We start from the raw sequence: 26813 nt of genomic DNA, 5'->3' as shown, positions 1-26813 counted from the left end.
CATCCATCCGTCCATTATCTTCCGCTTATCCGGGGGCCGGGTCGCGGTGGCAGCAGGCTAAGTAAGTTTCCCCAGACTTCCCTCTCCGCAGCGGCATAAGAGATCAACTCTGGATGTGTAGCAACACCACAACATACTGGTTTTATATCTTACTTAGCCTATAAGATAAAGTCATGTTTTCGTTCATATGAAAATTATTTTCTGTTAAGTAACTTATAAGCATTTTTCTCATCTTTGTGTATGAAAGAAAAATATTTTATATTGTATTTATAACAAACTAATGTTTTGTGACATTGAACTTATTTTAGATATTTATTTCTTTATCGTATACATAAATTTAATATTCCTCAAACATGTTAATGAAACAAGGCTGGAGTATAATCACGCATCAGTTTAACCGAGAATAAATGGTTCAGCACCAGGGAACACTGTACACCACTCTCTCATTTCTATTCAGCCCACCATCTCATTCTCCGGGGATTCTACATCTGTTGAGTTAATGAAAGAAACAGAAGTTCACTACAGAGCAGAAAAGGCATCTTCTCATATATCTTTCATGTGAAGTGAAAGTAATTGATAAGAATCAAGTGCAGGTGTTATCGAGAGTGAAGGCCCATTTTCTATCGCTTTCTGAATAGTACTGCGCTAATGACATACTCACGGTATTGAAAGAGCAGAGAGGATCACACTACCTGCATGATGATTGCACGGGAGCGAGCCGGTCAAAGTGTTTAAACATTATTGTCTGCTTGTATGCATGCGTGAAAAAGCCATAAGACTGTAGGCTGAAGATAGTCACTGGAGAAACCTTTATGTTACTAATTGGATTGTGAAATGCCACTTTGAAGCCTCATGTTTTGGAACTAGAAGAGATGTTGGAGATAGAGAGATAGCCAAACATATTCTGTCAGAGTCTGTCTCATTACCCAGCTTACAGTTTATTACAGATGGATTCATATTTCAGCCAGGGGTTTGTTCCTCGGTATCTACACAGAAGGCCTCGTGTGAGTAGCACGTTATTTTTGCCTTACCCAGATTATTCTTTGGGTTTATTCCATCTTAATATTTAGTTATGGTCACCAGTGTTATGTGAGCGCTTAGAGCCTAATGCTCAGTGTCTGTGGTTATGAACATACAATGTAGGGTAATAGACTGGGAATAAAACATGTTCTGTTTTCATTAATCGCCAAAGTAAAAAAAAGCTGTTACTGAGCTACAGGCTGAAAACTTTATGAAGATAAGAGTGGATCTGTAGTGCTTCTTGTGCACACACATCTTCAGAAAGCAGACAAAATAAGCCATCATAATGCACTGATAAATCTAAACTGAAATATACATGCATCCTTCATAGAAACAAACACAAATGAATGTATTTGCATGACAGTTTTATGAGGTCAGTCTTGTGCAAACAACGAGCTCCACTGACTCGTTTGGCACTCATTACTACAGATGTAAATTAAGCTGCTAAAACGTGATCGCCATCAGCAAAAGATCATTTGAAACTGCAGGGTGATCATTATTTCTATTAGATGTAATTCATTTACAGCCTTATTAACAAAGCTTTCCCAAAGTGTGTACAGCAGACCTCCTGTGTTTTCCCCTGGGTCAATATCTACAAATCATAAATAAAGGAGGAAGCCACATTTACACACACGCTCAGCCACAACAAACTCCAACAGAGCAACAGTGACATTTTCATTAAAATCCAAAGAACTCTAAAGTAGTCATATTTTGTGTCAGACCGTTCCTTTGAAAGGTCTTTGAAGGTGAGCGGAGGGATTTTCAGCCGGGCTTTGTCTGCGTGCTACTGATTATGTAACATTCAACAATGGGCAGATTTAATGAGCAAAGCCGGAGAGCAACAGCATGTTTTCTCCTTTGTCCAAATCAGCAAGAAGATGTAATTGAATTTAATACGCTGACCTGTCACAGGGTTTAATTTGGGTTATTACCCTGGTGACATACACTCAACAAAGCTCAAGAGTTCTGTGTAACAAGGAAAAAAACAGAGAGCTGGTATCAAAGGCAGATCTGTTGCCTTGGTTAGTGTGTTTGACTTAAACTGGAAGAACTGGCTTCTGGGAATAAGAAAGCTTCACAAAGAGGAATTTCAGTATGTGGCCAATTACTCTTCGATGCTAATCCACCCACACGCTCCCACTTTTTCAATTCAATTCAAAAAAACTTTATTTGTCCCCGGGGGGCAATTCAAAGGCACACAGAGCAGTAAATTAACAACAGTGCAAGTAAACAAAACATTTTAACCTAAATATAAAGTGTCAATTTAAATACAACTTAAAGCTTAAACTTAAAAATAAAAAATGTAAAAGAGTAGATATAAGTGGACAGTGATCGGACTAACAGATGTAAACAGATGTAACCAGAACTATGTGCAGTAGTGACCCGATGTAAACAGAACTATGTGTGGTAAACGAGAAATAAATATATATATACAGAGCTATGTGTAAGTAGGCTAAATACAAAATGATAAGTTATTAAGGTGCATGGTGAATAATGGTAATAATAATAAACAGAACTAATATATACAATATAACTATAAGGTAAAAATTAGATAAATAAAGTGACCGTAGTGCAATGATGGATAAGAAACAACAGGAATAAAGTTAGCAGAACTGTATGAATACTGATATAAAATGGATAGACTAAAGTGATGTAGTGCATGAGACCAGATAAAGCAGAGGCAGTTAAGGTGCATATCAATATAAAGGAAGTTCACAGCTGAGAGTCTGCATTGGGTGAGAGGTGTTGGTGTCTGTTGGGGGGGGGGAAGCCACTCAAACGCTGGGAAGAGAGCGTGTGAGGGGTCCTGCATAATCCGACCTGCTAGCCTGATTGTCTGTTGCTCATAGATCGATGTCAAAGTCCTTACAGGTAGTCCAATGATCTTAGAGCAGACTGTGACCGTGCTCTGCAGGCGGTTTCTGTTCTGGAAGGTGGTGGAGTGGAACCAGCAGGTCATAGAAAAAGTAATAATGCTCTCAGTGAAGGAGTAGTAGAAGGTCAGAAGAATGTTCTTGCGAATTTCAGCAGGCTGTCAAAGATGGTACCCAGGTACTTATACTCCTCTACTAGTTCGACAGGATTCCCATGGATTGTGGTGATTGCAGCTGCAGCCAGTTCCCTGTGCTTGTTGGAGAAGGTCACCACCATGTCTTTGGTCTTGCTCACGTTCAGTTCGAGGCAGGAGCTGTCACACCACTCCATAGATTTCCTCCAGTCCATTTATGCCATTGTTACGTTCAACACTCCACCTCTCCATCAGTCGTTGCAGTTTCATCAGCTTTCATGAGCTTCACAGCATCATCGGTCAACACCTCCCCCCACCAGTGTCAGGACTCCACAGGGGGGATAGATTTTGCTGCCACTCAAGGAAGACACCTTTCGATCACCCTATCTCCCTGCAGAGTTCAAGTGCCAAAAACTCTCTGACAGTAATTCAATATCACGTTATCACTGTAAATATTTTCTTGAATTCATTTGTATTTCAGCCTGTGTGTGTGAAGCATGTTAAAATATATAAAAGAGTGTAAACCTGAATTTCCCCCAGCGGGATAAATAAAGTATACATTATTATTCACATTTTTGAATTTCCTTTAAACAAATAGATTCTATTTTTTTATTACTTGCTTTAATGTTTGCTAGCTTGCATTTTTTTCTACTTTTATAAAGGCACACAATCAACCTCTATTATTGCATAATCAAGCCAATGCAGAAGAGCAAAAAAAGAAAAACGCAGTTCCTCGATTGTCCACTTGAGGCTGGCTCCAAAAGCCACTGAGGTACAATTAGTGACCATGTTAAAACGTCAACTTTAACTGCCAAAGTAAACATGTTTATTGCCAAATTTGGGTCTAAAAAGCTAATGTCTTTTTTGTACACGAGGGATTTATTATAACTTATCCTTTTTGATTACATTAAGGCTAAGAGTTATGCATATTTAGGGGCATGGCTGCTCTGGTAAACAGGCGGGCGAGTAGCCGTCTCAGTGAGTTCAAGTATGATATAAGTGGATTCTATGGTGTGTGTAAATGGAACATCTCTTCTCTCCATCGTATTGTACGTTATAGTCTTTCTTTGTTGTGCTGAGTAATCTTGCAGCTTCAAGGTCTCTCATATCTTTTCTCAGAAATAAAGAATGGAAGGGAAACTGTGGAAAGTAGAGTCGATAAATACTCACTTGGAGAAAACCTTCACACGAGTGTGTCTCTTTTGAAAAGACATTAAGGAAATTAACTTAGTTGGAAAAAAAAGACATCTCTCGATCTCTTTAGTGCCTAACTTCTCACTGACTGTTGATTTATGATATGATGAAAGCAATGTTTTTGTGCATCATAGTCATTGTAATTTTTAGATTGGTGAGCCAAACTTGTGTGATGCAACAGCAAAGCTCTATGCTCCGTGTTTTTAATTGAGACAAAACAGCACTAGCCTTAAAAACTCAAATTGAAATTCCAAATGTGTGTGTGCACCTATTCATGTATGTAGAGGGGGGATAGGCAGAAATTGTGAGACCTTGTTTTTTCAAAGGGGTACTAGCTGTCACAGCATCTCCCCCTCGTTAGCCAGAAATGCGGACGAAGAGCCGGACCCTGATGGGATGCACGGCCATCTCATTAGAGAAGCTGCCCCACTGGAGGGGAACAGGACAGGTTGTAGAGATGGGATGGTATACTTTGGAAAAGGGGGGGGGACCAGAGTGGTACTGCAGGTCCAGGTCAGGCACAAAGAACTCTCTTTCCTGTTTGTGTGCCAGACGGGCCTCCATTGTTGTGACCCTCATTAACACCCGTTAGAAAGGGGCTGCTTTGCAGGACAGGAGACGTCATACTGCAGCCGCTCCCCTAGCTCGTTCACAGACCTAAAACTGGAACGCTAAGTACTTTAAATCCACTCCAAGAGATGGAAACTGGACGGCAGGAGATTGAGGGCTTTAGCATGGACGCTCCTGATTATGGGATCGCAGCAATGAGGAGAGGGAGCTATGATGATGCTGCCGCTTCCCTACGCCCAGTGAGTATTGATCCATCAGTAAATAGTAAAAAGGCAAAGGTGAAAAAGATCTTGTTGTGTGAAAGAGGCAGTTGTCAAAAGCTTTGCTAAAAATATGAAATGCAAACGGGGGAGTCATTGCCAAGAATGATGAGAGAAAGCATTCACCCGCCCAGTAGGTGGTAGAGAACTAATAAACAAAGTGCTCCTACTTCTCGTGTTTCTCATTTTACTACAAAATGGTGAAAGGAAATGTCCAGGCCTGGGGTCAGATTGAAACTGTTCAATCTCTAAAGGTCTTTGCATTGAGGATAACCTGTCAGCTCCACTTCTCAGTGACGGATCTCTGAGCCTAAACAGCTGCAGATGTGAAACATTACCAACACAAACACATGTAGCTTCTGTAGAGAATCAATACATGATTAATGACCATGTTTGACCACCAACAGGAAGATTTGACAATTTACACCTTTTCTAATGTGAAATGCTGCTTTACAAAGTTCCTGACCCTGGATGATAATTGGAGTCTGTCGTTTCCCAAATATCATCAGTGGTTGTTAGTTCAGACCCTTCGGAGTTATCATGTTTTTTCTGTCAAGTAAACACTTGTTGTCTGACAAATAATGACTGTACTCTCTGAAGACGTAAGGCTGAAGCAGCATTAAGGTTTTTTTTTCCTGGTGTTGGGATGATTTCTGTTTCCTGATTGATTTCTGTTTTCCCTGAAGTCCAATTAACCCCTGACCTAAGTCCCAACAGCAAAACACCGACCAAACTTTTATCAAAATGGTTACAGACTTTGACACAAGACCAGTTAAGTTTCAGATAGAGACTTTAAAAATGCATGAAAATGTCCTAGACTTTGCTTTCGTAAAGCAATTAACCATTTTATAGGCTGGTAGAGTAATCTTGTACTAAGTGAGGGAAAAGAATGCCTTCCATTTTTTAAGACAGACGCAGAAACAGCTTAGAAACAGTAAAGCATCACTCAACTGTTCAGCACAAACAGGAGGGAACAGTAAAAGACTGGAGATGGAGTGTTTGCTTCTTTAAAAAAAATAAAGAATTGTAATACATATGTCATAAAAATCACTAATGTTTAAATTAGTAGAGAAGAAACTTATGTGGTATAAAAATGACGTGTGTGTGTGTGTAGCGGTACACAAAAGTCTCGGTTTGTACCTCAGCTATGAGATGAGATGAGATGAGATGAGATTCAACTTTATTGTCATTACACATATACAAGTATAGAGTAACGAAATGAGGTTTGGCATCTCACCAGAAGTGCAAATAAGCAGAAAGTGCAAGAGTCTGTGCTATGTTCAGTAATTACAAAATTTACAGATGTAGACTAAAAAAAGTGAATTTTTAGGTATATATGTATGGCTGGATTAATGGGAAGTGTATTCTTATTCTATGCGGCCATGGTTCAGTATGAGTTCAGTACAAGAAGAGAAAAAAGTCCTGAATACTTGGGTTTCTCAAGGTTCAAGGTTTCTCTCATTTATTTTTAGTAGTACAGGTTACAGTTTGTTCCATTTAGTTCAATTTAGAACCACCTGTGTTAGTTTCTGCAGCATGTGGTGTATTAAACATGAAATAAATAAGATAATCCGATATTGGGGTTAGTGTTAGGGTTAAAAAGGAAAGGAAAACGAAACAATATTATGCCACAAAATAAAGCAACGCAGAAGTGAATAACATCTCCTGATTTGAACAAAAAAACAATTAAAGCAAACATTAATTAATTTCTTTAATGAAAAAAAAGAAGATTCATTTTCATTTTCATTTAAAGTACTTCAAAAATTGCATGCAAACTCCTGAAGTCTAATTTGAAAAAATACAATAATTGGCAATGTTTTATGCCATTAGTCCATTGAAAATAAGACAAGACTGTGTCTTTCACCTGTCTTATGACATAGATGTGCAACGTTTTAAGATACAATTTATAGTACAAAAATTATGCTACAGTACATTGGTATGTAAAGAAAAATACTCTCAGCCTTTTCAAAAAAATACCTTAGGAGCAATGAATCATAGTTATGATTGGCTTGAGAGCTTGTAAAGTCATTATTCACCTCTTAAAGGTGCATCAAACACTTCTAGTAGACAGAGATTGACACAACTATAAGGAAAAACGTTCATCTTCATTATTGCAGTTATATAAAAATAACACAGCACTGAAGCAAAGTGTACAAAAGACCTCTATAAGTGGTAGTGAGCAGGTGTTAATCGGATTTTACCTTCAGTGATGTCTCACTTTTGACCCCGAGATCAAAGCTTTCACAAGTCATGCTAGCTCCTTATTAACACCTAACCTTAAGCAAGAAGCTTTAGTTGCTTAACCGATTGAATAAAACTAAAAAAAGATGTTGTTAGGCAGAAAACCCTCATGTGAATCATTTCTATGGTGTATACTTGACAAACGTTATTGTCCTGCTAATTGGTAGGGCCCTTGGGGTTACTGTGGCGGCCAAAGACAAACTACCTAATCGTATAAAAATATGGTTAATAAGGCCTTTCTCCTCTAAATTAACATTGTTTTAGGGGTAACAAGGTTTTACCTGCACAGTGTGCAACATTTAAGATTTTACCATCAATCATTTAAATCACCTCTTACATTAAAAATAACTTTAGTTAGTTTTTATTAATACAAACTGTAGAAAGACTAAGTTTGCAAATAGCAGGTGAGCAATTGTTTTGAATATTCAGCTGTTAAATAAACAGATATTTACCTGAGGAGTTTGTGATGCTTAAACTGAACACAACAATGACTCAAATATGTTGTTATATAAAACAAAATGATTGTCTGTTCAAATGGGGACATTACATTTTACGATTTATGTAAGGCCAGCCTTTATTAGTAAAAAGCAAATAGTCCAAGACCAGCTTATACACAGCAGATCAATGCTTTCCCCTGATCATGCCCACCTGGGCCTGTATTCACATTTTGGGAACGTTATCAGAGCAACTCTGAGCGAGGAAGAGACAGAAACTTTTATTTTAATGAGGAGGTGTGATCGACCCCGTTGCTAATTATGACACTTATTTCGTATTTCAGAAGCTGTGAATGGATGAGACAAACATGAGAAAAAAGTGCTCTCTTAGTGCTAATGGGATAGAAGGACAGCGAAATGGATTGGGCCCAATCATAGAACCTAGTCAGACATTATGTAAATATGAACACTAAAAAATGAAACATCTCTGTTGAATAAATTGTAAGTAGTACATCAAAAGTATAAAGCTTATTAAAAATTTGAAAACATATCATGCCCACTTGCATATTCTACACATGCTGGCAGCTAAAAGGCCTGTAATCAGTGATAGAAAGCACCTGCGTGGTAAACCACATTTAGAGGGTCTTACCAAGCAGCCGGACTTTGTACTGAAGAAAGTCCAAGATGATTTGAAATGTCTGAACAAATCATTCGATAATGAGGTTCCTCCTTCAGAGTTTGGAGAACATTTCTCAATTTTCTCAAGTGCTTGAGGAACCCATAAGCCTCTTAAAAAGCCTTTCTCTCTACCCCTTATTGTTTTTCACCAGGAGCTCTCTAAAAGACTAAGATGCTGTGTGTATAACTTTCTTTACAAGGCTCTAGTCCATACTAGGGAACATCTTTTAAAAATCTCATCAGTACAAGATTTACCTATTGTGTCACAAGGTGAAACGCTTTGTTCAGGAAGCTTTGTGAATATTCGTTGTTTTAAGGGTGGGGGTGTTATGGCTGTGTGTTTCCCTGTGTCCCTTCTCCCTTTCTGTGGTCTCCAGCCCAGGTGAAGCTACAAATTGCACAACGAGGTACACCTGGCCTCAGAGCTTTAAAGGCCAGTGCTGGCTGCAGAAAGGGAGGCATTCTCAAGAAGCATTTTGGAGGAGGCATTTGGAGTTGGGACTGCTGTGCCTCTCAGTCAGGGATTGTCTGTTGTTATATTTTGATCTTTGTTATCATTTAGTGTGTCATCTTGTAACAAATCCCTTTGTTTTGGCTTTGTTAAGGTGTTTTAAGAATTTTAATGGGTCAATGTGTGGATTGTTGTTAGCCCCATAGGGCCGCCTTATGGCAGGGTGTAACAATTGGTCCTGAATGACAGAGAGTGTAAGGCCTTTCTTTATAAAACTTAATTACAGGACAAATTGGTCCATGTTCACACTGGATGGATTCATACCTCACAGTGACGTAAATGCGTGCAGTCTGGCCTGGTAGGTCAAATCCTTCTTTTGTGAGCTTGTCCTGACCCATCACGTGTCAGTGGACTGTGTGCCATCATAGCGCTACAAAGAAAGTGATCAGAAAGAGATGCTTTGTTAAATGTTCATGCTTTGTTTGTTTGTTTTTTCTGCAGTTTTCATATTCGGTCCTATTGCACCCAGTTCCCCAGTTTGTCCAGCAATTAGAGCACAGTAGCAGCCAAAAGAAGGTGGAAGGTTTGATGAACTCCACCTTAATTTACAAAACCTGCAGAGAAAAATTACAAATTAAACAGAGGTTAGATTCTGATAAAACTGAAGAGTTTGGTTAAAGATATTCTAAAAACCTTTTTCTGAAATGTTTGTATGTAAAAATTATTTGGAGAAATTCGCCTTGAGTTCCGTGCAAGTTTCTATTTTTATTTTAAAGTTGCATTATTGCACACAGAGCAGCATAGGCCTACTGATTGTAAAAACATCAGTGTCATCATTCATGCAGTTTTACCTGGAGCCGAGTTGTCTGCAAAGGTTTAATCCTCTCTGGAAAGTGGTGACCAGGTGATAAAACCAGTAGGAACATTTAATAAAACAGAGACATGTGTAAAGTAAGTGTTTTTCAGGTGCAATCTGGTAGCCTACTCATGACGTTCTCTGATTCTGAACCGCTGCTATCTTGCTTAACAGGGCTCAACTGATTTCAAACTTAGGCTATAATTTAATTGTTGACAGTATAGATGGTTGTTATCGTGAGCCGAATTATCCACAAAGGTCTTCTTCTCTTCAGGACAAATACACCAGATGCAAAAAAACAAGCAATATAGCGGATTCTTGTCAAACAAATGGTCTCTCTCTATGAGGTTTGGGTACTGCGAGGTGCGCTGAAGGTCGCTCCAAACAGCCCTGCCTAAACACAGGATGTAAACAATAAGTCTTGATCCTTTATGTGCCAAATTTTTGCAAGTCAAATATCTTTTATTTATTATAATTAATCACATTTCTTTAACAGAAACTTCAAAGATGTTTCATTTCTGTGTTTACTTCAAATTACATGGCAAGACATTACAAAGCTACATGGCCTATTTATGTTTAGGCTATTTATGTAGGCTACTCTTAAAAGTCAAACTTAAATCAAGCCAAGCAGCAAACAAAAAGCTCCTATTCATTTTAGCATTACCTACTTATTTAAAACTGACATAAGCTTTTCCTATTAATAATTCAGTATGTGGCTTAACCTGCCGCTCTCAAAGACTGCTGGGATCAGTTTCAGCTCCCCCTGGACTCCTAACAGGAAAGCCCTGGGCCTACAGATAATGAATGGATGTGTTAAATTAATTGATCTACAGCACATAATTGCAATAAAGATTTGTCTTGCTGTTGCTAGGCAAAATGTAATCATCTGTCAATCACTGCAGCTGTGAGAGTAGGCTATGATGAGTATATACTGCTTTCCTGTTAAAATAATTTCCATGTTTTTTTCCTGCAGCACCTCAAGCACTTGGCTCAGAGACGGCGCTCTGCTCCGTCACTGGTCTTTGGGAAGGCGCTGGCAAAGCCATGGTCTCCTATCAGGTATTTATTTTCATTTGTCATTTGTTTTCTGATTGCTTATCTCTTATTCATACACTCATCACAGAGCGCCACAAGAACAACCCAAATGCTTTTTTCATTTCCTGCCGTTGATCTCTTGAGTGGTTTATCAGCAGTAAATGGAGTTTTCTTCCATCAGAGGATGTCATATTTTCTTAACCATTCTGATGATTAGAAGTTGTGTTGTGTTGCCTCTATTTTTTTTAATTTTTTTTTTGTATGGAACTGTTGTAATTTTTATTCTCAAAGTAGGAAAAGAACAATACCTGACCTATCAGTTTTAAAATTGAATCCATGCTATGTCAAAATAAAGTTTCAGCAGCCCAAACATGACAACATTGAAGGTGATTCAAAAAAAAGATTGCTTTTTCAAACAAAGACTTAGACTTGGAAAAAGACAGAATTTACTGCAGATCGATTGAATGTCCGTGTTGGAAAATAAACAATTTTCTTGAGTGGCCCCAGGTTGTTTCCCCTTTTTTGTAAGTAGGTCTCATCACATTTACAAATAAGTTGAATTCTAACCTGCAGATGTGACTTTATGACCGCTTCTAACCTGCTGTGGTGGTTGTTGAAGCACAAACCAAATGTGGGTCATGTGAGAAAAAACATCACAAACTAGGCAGGTTTGCACAGCAGGTGTACACTGTTTTTAGGTCATTATGTTTTTCAGTTTGTTCTTGTGTGCACTGTGACGTATTTGAACAGATCAGGTAATCAAAACTTTGGTTATAACGCAATTTTAAAACACTCGGTTACATAGTGCTTCACAAATAAAAATAATTAAACAAGATCTTAAGGAGAAACAAATTGTATAAAGAAATGTCAAACTGGGCCAGTTGGTGAATGGACTTGAGCTTGTATAGTTCTCTTCTTGTCTTCTGACTAGTCAAAGCACTTTTACACAGCAGGTCACACTAACGAGTTCGAAATCACATTCACACACTGATTGCAGAAGCTGCTTTGTAAATTGTCCATCTGTGTTAACTAAACCATTCATAGACATTCAAATGTTGCTGATGCAGCGCCAGGAGTTAAGTGTCTTGCCCAATCACGCAGCAACATGTGACTGCAGGAGCTGCAGACCAACCACAGAGAAGAAGGAATGATTAAGGTCACACAATGTTCATTTGATTGTTAGCTGGGTCATGTAGGAGAGTGTTTTTGATTTGCAGATTGAACTACAGGTTGAGGTAAGTCACCACAAGGAAGGACTCTCTGTGTAGTGTTTTAAGAGGATGGCCTTTTACTTTACAGGTCTGACTGTGTCGACAGAGAAAGTACCAGCTCTCTTTACAACAACGTATGGCTCGGATTCCCAGACGCACATTCCTGACCAAAACTCAATCTCCAACAGATAAATCAGACGCAGTGACCTGTTGAATCTGGTTTTGTTTCTTTTCATGACTTTCTCTACATACTGAATTAACTAGTATATCTTCATCTTCGTTTATGTAGCATAAAGATGGACAAAATTGAAATATAGGGAGGAGTCGAAGCAGATTGTGGGGGGGTAAAAAAAAACAGATTTCTACCCAGGAGACAAATGTTGCTGCCACAATATATTTCTAATGTGTCATTTCCCCGTTTAGAACTTCAATCCAGGAAGTTAGGGACTTGAGTGTAGTTTGTTAAGTGTCAGGAAAAGATAAAAGTTTGGGCTTAACACAAAGCTACATGGACTTTCACTCACAAGGCACACCGACAAACAGGAAGTTCACAAACATTTCTTGCCATGTGTGCAGCCTTAATGTGACCTAACAAGCTATTTTACATTTCATAGACGAGATTTACTTTGAAACTGTAGCGGTTGAACAGTAAGGTTTAGGAACACACTCTGCTAGGTTTATGAAAAAAAAAAAAAAGGTAATTGCAGATGAAAAAATAAAGATTATTACATGTCCATGTCATGATCTAATGTGAGAATTCACCCTCTTCAATATATGTTCACTGACTTCCTAAAGAGTTCTGCCGTTGATGGTGCAGGCGTAAGATACCTGCAGATGCATTTAGTGTGAATAAAACATTAACTATAGTCAGTGAAAGTGGCTTTAGAGAGTACTTTGTAAGGAATTGTTAGATGTCATTTTCTGTTTTCTTTTCACAAAGGTTAGGAGATAATAAAACTATCAGTGGAGCGCCTCTCCTCAGCATTTTAAGTATTTGTCCAGCTGTTATTAGAACTGCAGCTGCGAAACTTCTGTGTCATGTCATTCAGTCAGGAACTTCCCTACTTAAAAAAAAAAAAAAAAAAAAAAAAAATTTTTAGACCGCAACAGAAGTTTTGTTTTCCCTTTACTGCATCCTCCAGCCTGCAGGTGGCAGCACACAGGAGAAGAATCTCATATTCTCTTCTGCAGTCTTAACATAGGACAAACTGTTATGGAGAAAGAAATACGCGAGGCTCCTCGTTACTACCGCACCACGTTTTAAATGGTACCTTGATGTCACCTGAATATCCCCCCCATCTTTGTACAGGCCACTCAGCCCACTCTCTTCAGGCCACAAACACTGGTGTCTCTGTGGGGGATTCACTGAGCCGCCTGCACTAAGTTCACACTTCTTTAGTCTGACTCACAACCACTCTAGCTCAGCAGACAGGGCTTTTATTGATTCTTATTCTATTTCAGAACATAAACTCCACTGGCTTCTCCAAAGAGACGAGAGAACACCTTCAACAACTGCAGGTGTTATTTTTACACTATTGTCCAGAAGCTAAGAAGATAAGTTTAACATTTGTCAAATTTCTGAGATTGTCTTTATATATTTTAAACAAAACATACATTTTTGGTCAATTTAAGAATCACCAGCTAGTATCAACAACTGTGACTTTTACATTTTTAAACACATTGGTTAATTGTACAAATGGGAAAAAAAAAATGTAATGATCAGGATATCTGCTGATATTTTCATTCAGTGGTCAGTTGCATTAATTGCTTAGATTTTAACGGGGATCTGCTGTATTCCTGTATTTTTGCAATGTGATGGAGTTGCCTCAGAAACGGTTTGTCGGTATTTCAAGTGTATTGCAACTGCACAAAGACACATTATGGTCTTCTGTCACATGGAATCAAATACAGTAGAGGCAGATGATGAATTGGACTTTCCATCACCTCAGTACATCTAAAACCCTGCCTCAAAGCCTTGGTTTCATATCTTCAAGGCTTGAGCAAATTTGTAAACATCGATACCGCTTTATGTAACAATTGAAAGCCTAGGGGGTCAGATTCTTCAGAAAGAAAGTTAATAGATAGACTCTGACATCTTTGATCTTTGTACTTGAACGCTCTGAAAAGTCATAATGGATCCACATTCTGCCATGTTTGTCGCACAGTTGGATACTTTGCACGGGGGTGCTCTTCATCACCTCCTCTTACTTGACGTTTAACTCTTTAACCTTTTGAATCCGTTACACAAAGACCACCAAGGCATTAAGTGGGTGAGTCCAGACAAGCAAAAAAACAAGATGAAATGTCAAAGCAAACCCACTCTCACACCTCCGACCAGTTAGCACTCAAACACATTGCGTATATCCGCGTGGGGGGGGGGCATGGTGGGTGGTAGTTTCACTGTAGTGGGACTGCCAGTGACGTAGAAAGAATATCAACATTTAAAAGTGATCTCATTCAAGTTCATGTACATCCTGCTTCATGATTATATTCTTCATCTCAAGTTTAAAGTGGAGAGAAAACAAATTAACTAAGCAGATTCCAGACATTTGAACATTACCTTAACTAACATTTAAATTCTTAGTGAACAGAATATGATTGTAAGTTACATTTAAGGAATAGATAATACAGACGATAAGTGTACTTGTTTTCATGCCAACAGTAAGATAATTATGTTGCTACAAACCCAAGTTAAATATGAAGCTAAATGTATAGATAGCAGGACACAGTTCTTGTTGTCAGTCCAAAGAAAACAAAAACCAAAGTGTAGGAAAAGCAAATTGTGTTTTTACCAAGTGTTTTATATGCAAACAAATGAACCACCCCAGTTTTTTGCATTTCAGCTCATTTTTCCTACATAGAGAACAGGGTTTGCTTGTGAGCTAACTTGAGCTCCCTTTGCTAGCTATGTCAACAGTGAATCATTTTCAACTAAGTTCGGGAATAAGTGTTTATCTCAAACTTAAGAATAGTTTTTATTTGTTTTCCTGCAGAAGGTTAGATGTTTACATTGACACCACCTTAGACCTGTTGAATATGAAGGAGGCGAAGTTAAATGTTAGCTTAAAAATACCGCCCATACAAACAACACAAAAAAACAAACATTTAACATGTTGTGATCTCGCAGTGGGTTGTGCCAGAAAAATACTTTGGACAGAGTTGGGCGAACAGTAGCGCCTGACATTAGATATGCTACTGTATATGAGATTGTTTTTTACAAATAAGCTTTAGCAATAAAAGTTGAATTGTTGATTAAACAAAACTTTAGAGTAGAAATGTGTAACATCAATTAAATAAAGGTTCATTGTGTTATATTTTAATTTGACTACTTTGAGTCTCTACACACAAAGAACACCCTCATTTGAAATTCTCATACTGTTTGATTTGCTGGTATTTATGTGTCATATTTAGTAGGCCAGAATGGTAACAGGGAAAGTACCTCTGCTGCCACAATTTGAATATAGTGAATCTAGAATCAGTGGGAATGGCAGTGACAGATGTTTCGAAACGACTTTGAACAAACAACTCTTACTTCTTGTTTACACCTTGAACTGTGTGTTGATTTGATGCCCTTTTCATATTTTCAAGACACAATGGCAGCCAAGACAAAACCAGATTTTTTTTAATTTTTTATTTTTAAATTACAGATCATTTTGTTTTTGGATATGAAGTGTGAAACATCAAGTGAGATGAAAGGTAATCCCCTGACTAAACTGAGAATACAGCGTCAGTCTCTGTTCCTCAAACAATAAAACGTCCATCCATGAAGCCTGTGTTTCATCCCTGAACATTTAGGATAAACCTATATCCAAGTAAGTGGATTAATGTTGACGATCCCTAAATTAAGATCATATCAGGTAAAAGACTAATATCATATGATATTCTATCAGATCAATATCAGCATACAGTAGCATATTGATATTATATTGACCTGCAATCAAAGTGATGCCTTCCCACACTTACCTGCTGAAAAAAAAAAAAGGTCTGCACATAGTTTTTTTTTTTTTTTTCCTATTTTTTTTCTCTTTTTCTGCAAATATTTGCAATTTGTATCAACTTAAATCATGTTGTTTCCATGATCTCCGTGGTTTGCAGGAAGACTGAAGAGGCTGTAGGGAGTTCATTACAGTCGGTGAATGTGTTTATTGTAAAAAAAAAAGTAAGTGATGGATTTATCATTAATATGTTGTGATCATTCAACTATGAAAACACAACAGCGGATGCTTTATTTTCTGATTGTTTCATCTCAGTATCTTAGAGGGGATTAATATAACACCTATCAACTTAATTTAGCGGCCTCTTGGCTCCAGCTTCTTTTTAGAGTTTTATCAATTGTGCCATTTAACTCAAAGAACCACCAGATATATATTTCAGATACTTTCATAGGCTTCTTACACAGTTTTGTAGCCCTAAAAGATAAGAAAACTCAGAAAACCAACAGAAATGGATGCAATCTTTATACTCTGAGAAACAGGAATTATACGAGACGGAGGAAAAAAAGTACTGGATTTAAACGGGTATTTCCCTGCCCACTCTTTTGTGTGTGTGTGTCCTGTATCACAGGGAGGAGGCTTCTTGCTGGGTCTCAGTGGAGCAGAGTCCTTTCGTCCTTGGCCTCACCGGTCAGAACGGGGAGCTGCTGCTGGATGAGTGTGTTCAGGTCACAGAGGGCTCCAAGACCAAGGAGAGACACCTGTTCCTCTTCAGAGACGTCATTGTCTTCGCTAAACTCAAGTAGGACGTTAAGTTTATTGTTTATTTTCTGTGAAAGTTGTGGAAAATGAACATCTTAATTGGCAAAGAAAATGTGGGACTGTACATCTAGAAGTATACAGCTGTAATGCTGATGTGTTATTTTGATAACTTTCTGCTGAAAACCGTCAGATGTTTGTACAGTTGGAACAGGAGAAGAGAGCGAAAAGAGGAACTAAAAACAAGACTTGTATTTTTGAACTGCATAGTTGGACTGTTGGGGAATCTCCCAGCATGCTGTCTGTTTGTGTTTAGTCACTGAGTAGAAGAAGAAAGCATGGTAGTTCCCTTTGAGCAGGGTCACATGAGGGAAACCACGGTATTCACCGTAAACATTTCTTAATTTGATAAACTGATTTCAACACATCTTTAGATGAAGCTCTCTAGTGCTAACATCGATGAGGATATATCTCATTCCATTTTAATTACTTATTTTACACTTTCATTTTTGTGTGGGTGAAATGAAAATGCTTCTTTCCTTTCTACTAGTTTCCTGAAAAATACATCTTACTTTCAAGATTTCAACCCAAAAGGAAAAAGATAAATACACACAACGTTAAACCTGCTTGGTCTGCTTGGTTTAGTCATATTAGAGATGTTTGTCAAAGCTGGCTGAACTTTTATAGCTCTTGAGTGGGACGGCAATCACACTCATCTCTGTACCACAACCTGCCCACGGTTCCAGTAGGTGCACAGCTGGGACAACAGTATGACACAGTAAGCAGGGATGATTATCTATGGTGGCTTTGTTATGGCCATTAATTTACTCACCAGGTTTAGTTTACTAGCAATCAGGAGAACAGAATCTTGAAGTGAGTAGTTTTGCCCGGCTTAATTGTGTTTCTGAGGTGCAGCCTCAGAAATCAAAACTAAAGACTTTGAGATTGCAAAGTGAGGCTAATTGACCTTTTGCCTTTGGGGAAGAGGCTGGGGGATTACGAGCAATAATCTGATCGGGTGTCGACCCAGCAAACAGGGCGACACAAAGTTAAGATTCTGTACATGAGGCGCTGACTCTACACACTGAGCTACAGAGCCACCAAAAAGAAATGTAAAGGCTGTTCTTTATGCTGTAATCTCTTCCCTTTGAGTGGTGTTCACCTTCAAGTTAACTATAGGAGTCATGAAGAAAAGAATGATTGAGCTTTCTAAAATGAACAGGCAATGTTTAATGTTTAATGAACTCAGCTTTGGAGTTGTTCAATTTAAAAAAAAAAAAAAATTATACAACTAGACTACAAAGACTGCCAACAAACCCGAAGCACATGAAGGATGAAGTAGAATAAAAGAGGTATAACACAAAAGGAGAAATAAACAAAGACACAAAAACAAAGATCGGGATAATGAAATGAGGCTGAATGTAGGAAGTAAACGAGCCGGATTCAGATTCATGAGGTACCGACAGGCAGGAGAGAAAAACCCAAAATTGATGTACGTGATCCTTGTTAAAGAGAGACGCAGTAATCATCTACTTGACACCCAACATTGAGGATGTTTTTCTAGTTTGCCCTCCAATCTATGAATGACTCAGGACCCTCCAAGCACACCTCTGATTCAAACATGCAGTGGTCAGCTTGGTCATGAGCATGTGCTGGTTATACTGTACAACATTGTAGCGGATACAATTTACTTCTTTTGTTAGAGCACTTGGAAACTATTTACACGAATGAAATTCAGCAACACATTTCAGGACACAAATATAGCCCAGAATGTTTTTTATGAGAGAATTCAGTGGACTTGAGATTCGGCTTCACAATCTCTCTCTTCGATTACCCTCTCAAACGTCTGCATTTCAACTTCACGCCTATTCCAAACTGCTGAAGATGACATCTGTTTGGTTCAGAAGTGTGAACGATTTTGATTGTAATCATCCAGCTGTACAAAAATATCCACTAAGGCAAAACAGCCTTTTTGTTTTTGGTTGATTTCTTTCTTTAGCAGTCACCATGTGCCTCACTGGATATGTTTTCCTCGACACTTACATTGATAGAAATCATGTTGCATTCAAGTGTTAGATAAAGTTTGTGGTTTCTACAGTTGATAGATTTGAGTATTTTTAAAACATGCTCTTTAAAAAAAAAAACACTTTTTTTTGACGTTCGCTCCAACCCAAATCAAGAACTCAGACAATGTTTATGGAACTGAAACTATCTATAAAAATAGCTGTCTTTTTACCAGGTCGACGGCTAGCTACCGCCTGAAACACAGAGTGAGCCTCGAGGACATCTGGCTTTACGGATTTGAAGATGAACTGGAAGAAGAAGAAGGAAGAGCGTTAGGGGATGTTGACCTCAGTGTGACCCTCGTCCTGACCTGGGCTCTCACCTGTTGTTTGGTGTGTTTTCGGTGAGTCAACATGTAGCTGATGACTCACACACAAACAGTGCCTGGTATTTTCAGTTGATTGTTGACCTACATCCCCATCGGGATCTTAACTGGAAGCCTGCACTCTAAACTCTAACTTAACCTCATGATGACGTTAAAGCTGAGGAATTTTCAGCTGGTTCTGAAACAGACTGGAGCAACTCCGTATGAGCTTCAAACTATCAGGGACAAGATTGATTATTGCTATAAAGTAATTTAAATGCCTATAACCTGTAACCATGGCCTCCAGGTCCCTGAGGGGTTGTGGGATATCTGGGTTTGTCACAGCAAAGATTCCCAGTGAGTGATGCATTTGACTGTCAGAAGAATGGATGATTTTTCTTGCATCCAAAATCTCTACTTAAAACTTGTAGGATTTCATTTTATTGTTATGTGTTCTGAAATCTAAATACTTAGACATGAACAGTTGGAAATAAGCAACAAGATAAGAGGACCCACTTTGTCCACAGAGGGTGCCAAAAAAATCTTAATCTATTTTAAGGTTTGAGAGGATTTATGGTTTGGTCTTTCTTGCCTACAAATTCAGACAGAACTTAATAAGTCTAACTAATAATTATTTTTGATAATTAAGTGAATGGAGAGTTGAGAAGATTAATCCTGTTCTTGTGTTTCTTTGTTTAAATCCAAAGCTACGAGGCAACTTCCCTACATGTTGAACTGTTCCTTAAAATGTTTTCAAGTCAAACTTGTTTTCCAGCACACATTTAAAAAAAAAAAAACATTTATTTCTTCCATTTTTCCCACCTATTTGTGTTAGCCATGAGTTAAATGAAATCTGAGGCCATTCATGGAATAGGCATACTTGCAATAAATGGTCATATGATTTTGTGACCTTTCTGAAAAGAGGGAAGTTGCGAAAAGGAAAGTCCTCTCTGCAGCATCAAAACAGATTCCAAAATCAGGAAGTTGTGGGGCTGGACGACGAACTGATCTCTCCATGTCAGGGGACTAACATCAGCTGACTTTATCTGGAAATACTGGCCTTTACTATAAAGATGAAGAGCAGCAGAAACACTGTCTCATACTTTGTGTCTAGACGGTGTTATCGATCTTAATGTTATGAACTGTTACAGTTCTCTTGAATTAAAGGGCCTCCCGTCTGTCTCATTAGACAAACTTAAGTAAAGAAATGCTTCATTTCTGTTGTTCACAGACTCCCACGTTTCTCGCAAAGTAGTCAGTCACAGAACAGTTTTTGACGGTTGATGAGTTCCTTGGTAGGTTTTGAATTGTGTAGTCTGAAAACAGGAGTTCATAATTCTGTCTGATGATTAGGCTCTGGAAATGATTCAATGTGTGAGAGTTTCATTCCTTCTCACTCACATGGAGCCGATGCTAGGAGACACACATTTTTGACACTTCCCTCGTGAGGCATACTGTACATCCATCATGCTGAAGATTATCACAGCAGGTTCAAAGACGGTGTGAAGCTCTCAGGTGTACACGTGGGCACCTGTTTCTGTATCGTCATCATCATGTTTCCACTGACTGACCACGAGCCTGCAGCAGGTCGTGTCAAGGAGGAAGTGGAAGGTATATCTGGTCGGGGAGCCGCCGTGACGTTGCTTCCTGTCCCCATGACTGAGTTACACTTTCCACCCGAGTTGTTAAAAGAGAGCGCGTGTGTGTACTTTGCTTCAGTCCTCCCCCAGTTTCTGCTCGCCTGTGTGACACTCTGTGGATTAATAACTCATACCATGTTGTTATTTTGCCGACAGATCATCTGATGTCAAAGAACGCTGGTTAGATATACTCCACAGGTAAGAAACGACATTATTCTCAGATAAGAGATTTAATATTAAGATTCCTTTTCAACAAAAGTATCGTTAATATCCTTTTCAATATCTTAAAAGAGAAAGCCGGTTGTGTTATAAAGAAGACTTTGGTCCATGTTTAAGACACTACAGTGCTTCAGGGATTGCAATTACTGCACCAGATAAAACAATATAAGTATCTTTATCAATCAATTGAAATTGAATCAGGAAGTTTTAATAATCAGTCACGATAATCTCCAGCAAGAGAACAGACAAAAGATGAGAGAACATTGTGTGAAGGATTATGTAAGGGCTTTGTATAGACCCACTTTGAGATACCTCGTGGTAAAGTAAAATCAAAATGCAGTTTGAAAATGATTATATTCATGGCTAAACTAACAATGTCCCTAAAGATTAATTCTAGATTGATGTGTAGATGCATTGAATTGTATGTCCCTTTTTTTTTAATTACAGAAATATTAAAGACACAAAAGCGAGGGTTGGTTGTTCTTCCTCGCCTCCAGACGTCCTCATGAAGGTGTTGAGTGGCAGCATCACGGTAAGTCTCTCACGCCCCCTTCTTTTACCATGCCCTTAACTCTACAATATTTAGCTTTTACCAAATAATCTTACTCTCTCTCTCTCTCTCTCTCTCTCCTTTTAAGACTAAAACTCTAACAGGAGGAAGCATGGAACCATTCATTGATTGTCCAATTGATGTAAGTTAAACTTGTGTTTTTACCTGCTTCCTGAGATAAGAGATAACCAGGCGAAACAAGCAGCCACCTGCGCCATCTGCTCATGCTCTGTTGACATTAGACGGATTATCAGAACAAACACAGCTTCTTAGATACATAAACAGTAACTCTAAAGAATATTGTTGAACTGCATTTCAAGCAATTACAAGAGATTTGGATCTTAGAGATAATCAAATGTGTTCAATGTGATTGATTTGGGCTTCTTTGAGGGACTTTTGTAGTACTGTAGATGACGCTATTTCAGCTGTATCAAGTGTCAGAGGCATGATGGGTTTGTGGTGCTGAGTAGTTGAGAAAACACATCCCCCTCCCTTCTTTCCTTCTCTATTCTGTTGTTCCCTTTTGTGTACTCATCACCACGTTGCTTTTTTTTTTTGTTTCGTTACCAGGGTGTTGCAAATATCTCTTCGCAACCGAAACAGTTACATAACCCGGAGGACAAGACCACACAGCCCATTGGTGAGTTTGAAAACTGCCAGTTTTGACAAAGGGAGGGGCTCGATAACTGTGCCATGTGTAGCTATGACACCCAAACCACAAACACAGAAAAAAGGAAATCTAACTGATAAGTGCAAGCAAGTGACAACTTTGGCCTTCATTTTTGCACATGTGGTTTGGTTGCACTCGTTCCAATAAGGCTCTCAATGTAAGCTTTAGAGAGATAAACTGTTATATAAAATGTTAAATAAGCTAACACATGAAACATTTCTGCCTCCTACAGAAACCAGGTGGAAGTGGCTCAAGAAGGGTACTAGTTTCAGCAGGAAAGCCCGCAGATCAGATGCAGACACAAAGACGCAGCTGTTTGGACAGCCACTCTGCAAGATCAGTCCAGACGACTGCTCTCTCCCCAAACCAGTCACAGTAAGTTTCTACCTTAAGTGGGGCCTTGCTTATCTTGTCACTTGCCATGAAAGTATCTCTTGGGCTACACCAAGAACAGTTTTTTTTTTTTAAATCTCCCCTGCTTGCTGTTTTTCTTTACCTTAGTAAAATTATGTCACTGATAAGGGCAGATTTTTCTCATCTCTTGATGGAAAATAGAGCAGCTGCTTGTTGACAATGATACGTCAATCAAAAAGCAGCTGCTCTGTTGACCTTTGACAGAGAGTGATTCTTAGAATTTGCCAACGAGGGCAGGAAACCATGTTACCACATAAGCTGCACTTCGATCACTAAACTCCAAAAGCTCAGATTTTTGCTTGTATAAAAACAAAAAAAAAAAAAAGAAGAAAAAAACCTAATCTCTTCTCCTCTTTGAACACGTTCTTTTTAAAGGAGATGCTGCTGTTGCTGAGGAAGAGAGGGCCATCCACAGAGGGAGTGTTTCGAAAAACCTGCAACAGCAAAGTCATGAAGGATGTCAGGGAGCAGCTCAACAACGGGTTGGAGGTGGATCTGGAGAAACAGCCGGTCGCTCTGCTTGTCGGGCTGCTCAAAGTAAGTTTCCACCCTTTTCTATGATTTTTGACATTACCAGGTTTAATGCAACATCGTTATACAACACAACCACTACTGCTACAACATTGGCATGGATTAAACTACAACAGCTGATCTAACTATGTTACTCAGACAATTTTCACCACAACCACATCTACTACTACCATACGACTGAACCAATGCTGCAGCTGCCTCTACTCACTGTACCATACTGACCACTGTACCACTGTACCACTACTACCACTGCAGAAGTAATGAAAAAAAAAATACCGTACCATTACTAACATAGATGGCGATACTGATACCGGTAACAATGCTCATACTGATACCGAAATTACCGAAACGATGAAGATTTTAAAGTAGAAAAAATCCAAAATGACTGGCAAAGCTGCTTTTATAGAGAATGTGTTATACAAGTATTGCTGTTAACCAATGTCTCCTGTGTGTTGCAGAGTTTCCTTAAAGAACTTCCTGGAAGCCTGCTGGTGTCTGAACTTTATGACAACTGGATGACGGCTCTGGATAATGAAGACACCCAGCAGAGAACTGTGGAAATCAGAAAGTAAGTCATCAATACCTGCTAATGATTCTCAACAGTGCCACTTACCTGCTGCTATTCTTATTCTATTTTTACATGATATCGATATATGAGAGGAAATCTGTTGGTATTTCCACGACTGCTCATGTGGTTAATTTTTAACACTGTGGGTATTTTGAGTGGAGTTTTTCAGAGCAATCCCAATGCCCTACATCTCTAGACTGAACCACTTCTTCTTTTTTAGTTTGGATGCTGTTTTTTAAAAAAAAAAAAAGAAAAAAAAAAAAGGAAGAAACTTAAACCAAAAAAAAAAAGTGCGCCAAACTAATGTCTTGTTCTTGTTCTCTTTTCTACCCACAAACAGCGTGGTAAACAAGCTTCCTGTAGCCAACAAACTCCTCCTGCAGCACGTCGCCTGCGTCCTCCATCACATCATTGAGAATGCCGACATCAACAAGATGGACGCCTACAACTTGTCGGTGTGTATCGCCCCCACACTGCTGCAGCTGGACGGCTCCCCGCTGGATGAGCAGAAGGAGAAGATGAAGAAGGTAAAAGTCTTCATATGACTGCACTTTCACACTTTTGCTGCTTTGAAGCTTTGTGGTACACGGTGCAGAAAACCTCTGAAGGGTTTCACAACTTTGTACAGACTCTTTGTACAGACTCTTTTTTTAAACAACATGGTGTTGATGACAGCACTGCAATGTTTTGGATCATATCATTTAAGAGCATCTTGGATTTCATAAAATTCTTCGTCTTTATATCAGTTTCAGTATCAATAAGTAATATGATTTCAATACTCATCGTGTTTTTGTTTTTTTTCTGGTTTCCTGCAGGTCACAGAGCTAACTCAGTTCCTGATTGAGCATTGTGAAATACTTGGAGAAAATATCTACAACCTGCTGGATACTGATGAAGGTACATTTGCATCCTTTCAAAATAAAATCCCCATAACACACCTTTTATTTGAATGTATCTACTAGTATTTAAAAAGATGCAGAAATTAAGAAATGCTTGATTCAGGAATAAATGTACTTTGGCAAACAAATGTATGGCCTTGAGTCCACTATCTTACTATTACTATCCCTGCAGAGCAATGGGTGAAATATAAATCTTGGGCTTTGAGAACATGAAAGACTTTCCCTTGCAGTGTTAAAAATTTCAGACCATGCTCCTTTCATCAAATTGTGAGATATTACCTGCGTGTATTTGAACCCAATGGTCCCCATTAAAATGTTTCTAGTTGAATAATTTGCGCTATAAAAGTAGTTTAATATTTTTTAAGTTCATTTCAAAGTTTAAAATAGTGTTGGTATTTGCGCAACTTCTTAAATGTGGCTAATTATCGTTTAATTAATAGCTCTTCCTTTCTTGATTCCACTCTGCAGACTCATTGTCCTCTCAGCATCACGACTCTGCTTACGACAGCACAGACCCTGACGGAGATGGAGAGGCAGGAGAGAGTGTCGGTTCCACACACGGCCGCAGCTGCTCCTCTTCCTCTCTCAGTCCCAGCCTCTCCGCCTCCTCCTCCTCCTGGCCAGCCGATGCTTCCTTCAACATGAAGCCACCATTCGACCGCCGCTGCTCCGAGCCCATCATCCATCTCCCTGCTGATCTCCAGAGCATGTGTGCCCACGCCAGGAGCCATGATGACTGCTCGGTGGAGAGGAGGGGCTTCGAGGAGCAGCCGCTGACGAAGCAGATCTCGGACGACTCCTTCTTGCTCCGAGGACGAGGAGCGAGACCAGTGGTTATGTTTCCCAAACTGAGCAGCAGCTCTAACATGGAGCCACTGCCCTACATGGCAGGAAATCACACCAAGAACTGCTCGTGCTCTTCCTTAGAGAGCGCTGCCTCCAACCAATCAGACGGCTCTGTTTTTACCAGTTCCCCTGTTGGCTCACCAGCCTGCCAAAGGAGAGCGAACACATCGAGCCAGACCTCAATGGCGGCAAAGGCTCAGCCGGACATTCCCAGACCTATTTCAGACGAGAAAAAGCGTTCACAGTCCATGAGACTTCCTTCTAAAGTCCTGCTGAGGACCAGGAGTTTAGGAGCGTTCAGCAGGAACAGCCTGAAGAAAGACTCTCAAAAAGACAACGCCTTTCCGTGTGAAACTCTCCAGGAGGACTCTCAGAGCGAAGCAGACCCACAAGCCGAGCTCCTGCTCAAACCCCGCCCTCTGTCGGCCATTGAAGTGTTTAAGCAGGTGGACAGCCGGCTGCCCTCCAGGCCGCCGTCGTACAAACACGCAGTGCAGAGCATGGGTCCTCTTCCACAGTACAACTCAATGACTGTACACGATGCCGTACAGCTGGAGAGAAGATCCCGTCCATCCTCGGTCAATTACGATCTCCCGTCTTCCTACTCTGCCAGTCAGTACATAGACAGTTTAGCTCAAACCAATATGGTCGAGCAGCGACATACTTTTCGACAGAGAGCAATGTCCGAGTCGGTGCCCGCAAGTCATCACGAGGTCGTGTCACGGAGGTGCAGCCACCCGGTGTTTGAGGAATTTTCTTATGCCAAGGAGTCCTATGTTTGACTGATCACTTTAAAGCTGTTTAATGCATTGGCTTTTAGCAAACATTTATCAGAGTTGAATATTAGTGGGCAAAGCTAAAAAAAAGAAAAGAAAAAAAAGAGTTTCTAACTGCCAGTTAGCTTCACTGCTTGCTTCCTGAACTTCATATTTCTGTCTTGTGTGTTTGTTTTAATAGCAGGGAGCTTTGCATCATACTGGCAGACACTTCTTTCCCTTTTATTGGTTTTTGTTGGTTCGACAGAAGAACTATTGTTGAAGCTTCGCCCACTGAGCAGCTGCGCTTGTGTTTGTACAGAAAGTCCAATCTATGACTTTTACACTGATTCACTTTGAATGAATGTCCACTATGTGCCGCCTTGATGGTTGCACATTGTCAGTAGTACTGTTTAGAGTACAACTTTTAAAGTACATATAATGATAGATATCTAGTCTATCCTAATGAAGCTATGACAACACAGTTCACTGTGGATCAAATATGCTATGACTTTTGAACTGTAAATATTTCTTTAAGTTTTTGTAGACAAAGTGTCGTACACAAAAACAAGATGAGCACAAATGTTTGGCTTTTTGTACATATTCTTCAACTTCCATGTTTTTTTTTCTGTCACTACATTACAGCACTTTTCTGATTGATAACGATGCTTTGTATGCTAATTGTAAATAAAGGGATAACAGCA

General features: G+C 39.2%; 1 protein-coding gene across 1 annotated transcript; it reads left to right on the top strand.

Moving 5' to 3' along the window:
- Window positions 1-4905: 4905 nt before the first annotated feature.
- Window positions 4906-26813, top strand: tagapb (T cell activation RhoGTPase activating protein b). Its single transcript, XM_065963968.1, has 14 exons — window positions 4906-5031; window positions 10686-10771; window positions 16522-16692; window positions 18889-19056; window positions 20814-20855; window positions 21324-21408; window positions 21515-21568; window positions 21997-22066; window positions 22329-22471; window positions 22886-23047; window positions 23500-23609; window positions 23950-24136; window positions 24425-24506; window positions 24977-26813. The coding sequence occupies exons 1-14, from the start codon at window positions 4921-4923 to the stop codon at window positions 26134-26136; spliced, it is 2631 nt and encodes an 876-aa protein (XP_065820040.1). The 5' UTR covers window positions 4906-4920; the 3' UTR covers window positions 26137-26813.

The sequence above is a fragment of the Labrus bergylta genome, chromosome 15 (genome assembly GCF_963930695.1).
Source record: "Labrus bergylta chromosome 15, fLabBer1.1, whole genome shotgun sequence".
Classification (NCBI taxonomy): Eukaryota; Metazoa; Chordata; class Actinopteri; order Labriformes; family Labridae; genus Labrus; species Labrus bergylta.
Note: the sequence above shows the minus strand (reverse complement) of the source record. Positions and strands in the feature narration are given on the sequence as shown.

Bases quoted from the DNA above. Each gene is read 5' to 3' on its own strand.
- tagapb (XM_065963968.1), top strand. From the start codon at position 4,921: ATGGAAACTGGACGGCAGGAGATTGAGGGCTTTAGCATGGACGCTCCT. The intron at 23,048-23,499 runs GTAAGTTTCCAC...TGTGTGTTGCAG, and splicing joins TGCTTGTCGGGCTGCTCAAA to AGTTTCCTTAAAGAACTTCC. The intron at 24,507-24,976 runs GTACATTTGCAT...TCCACTCTGCAG, and splicing joins CCTGCTGGATACTGATGAAG to ACTCATTGTCCTCTCAGCAT.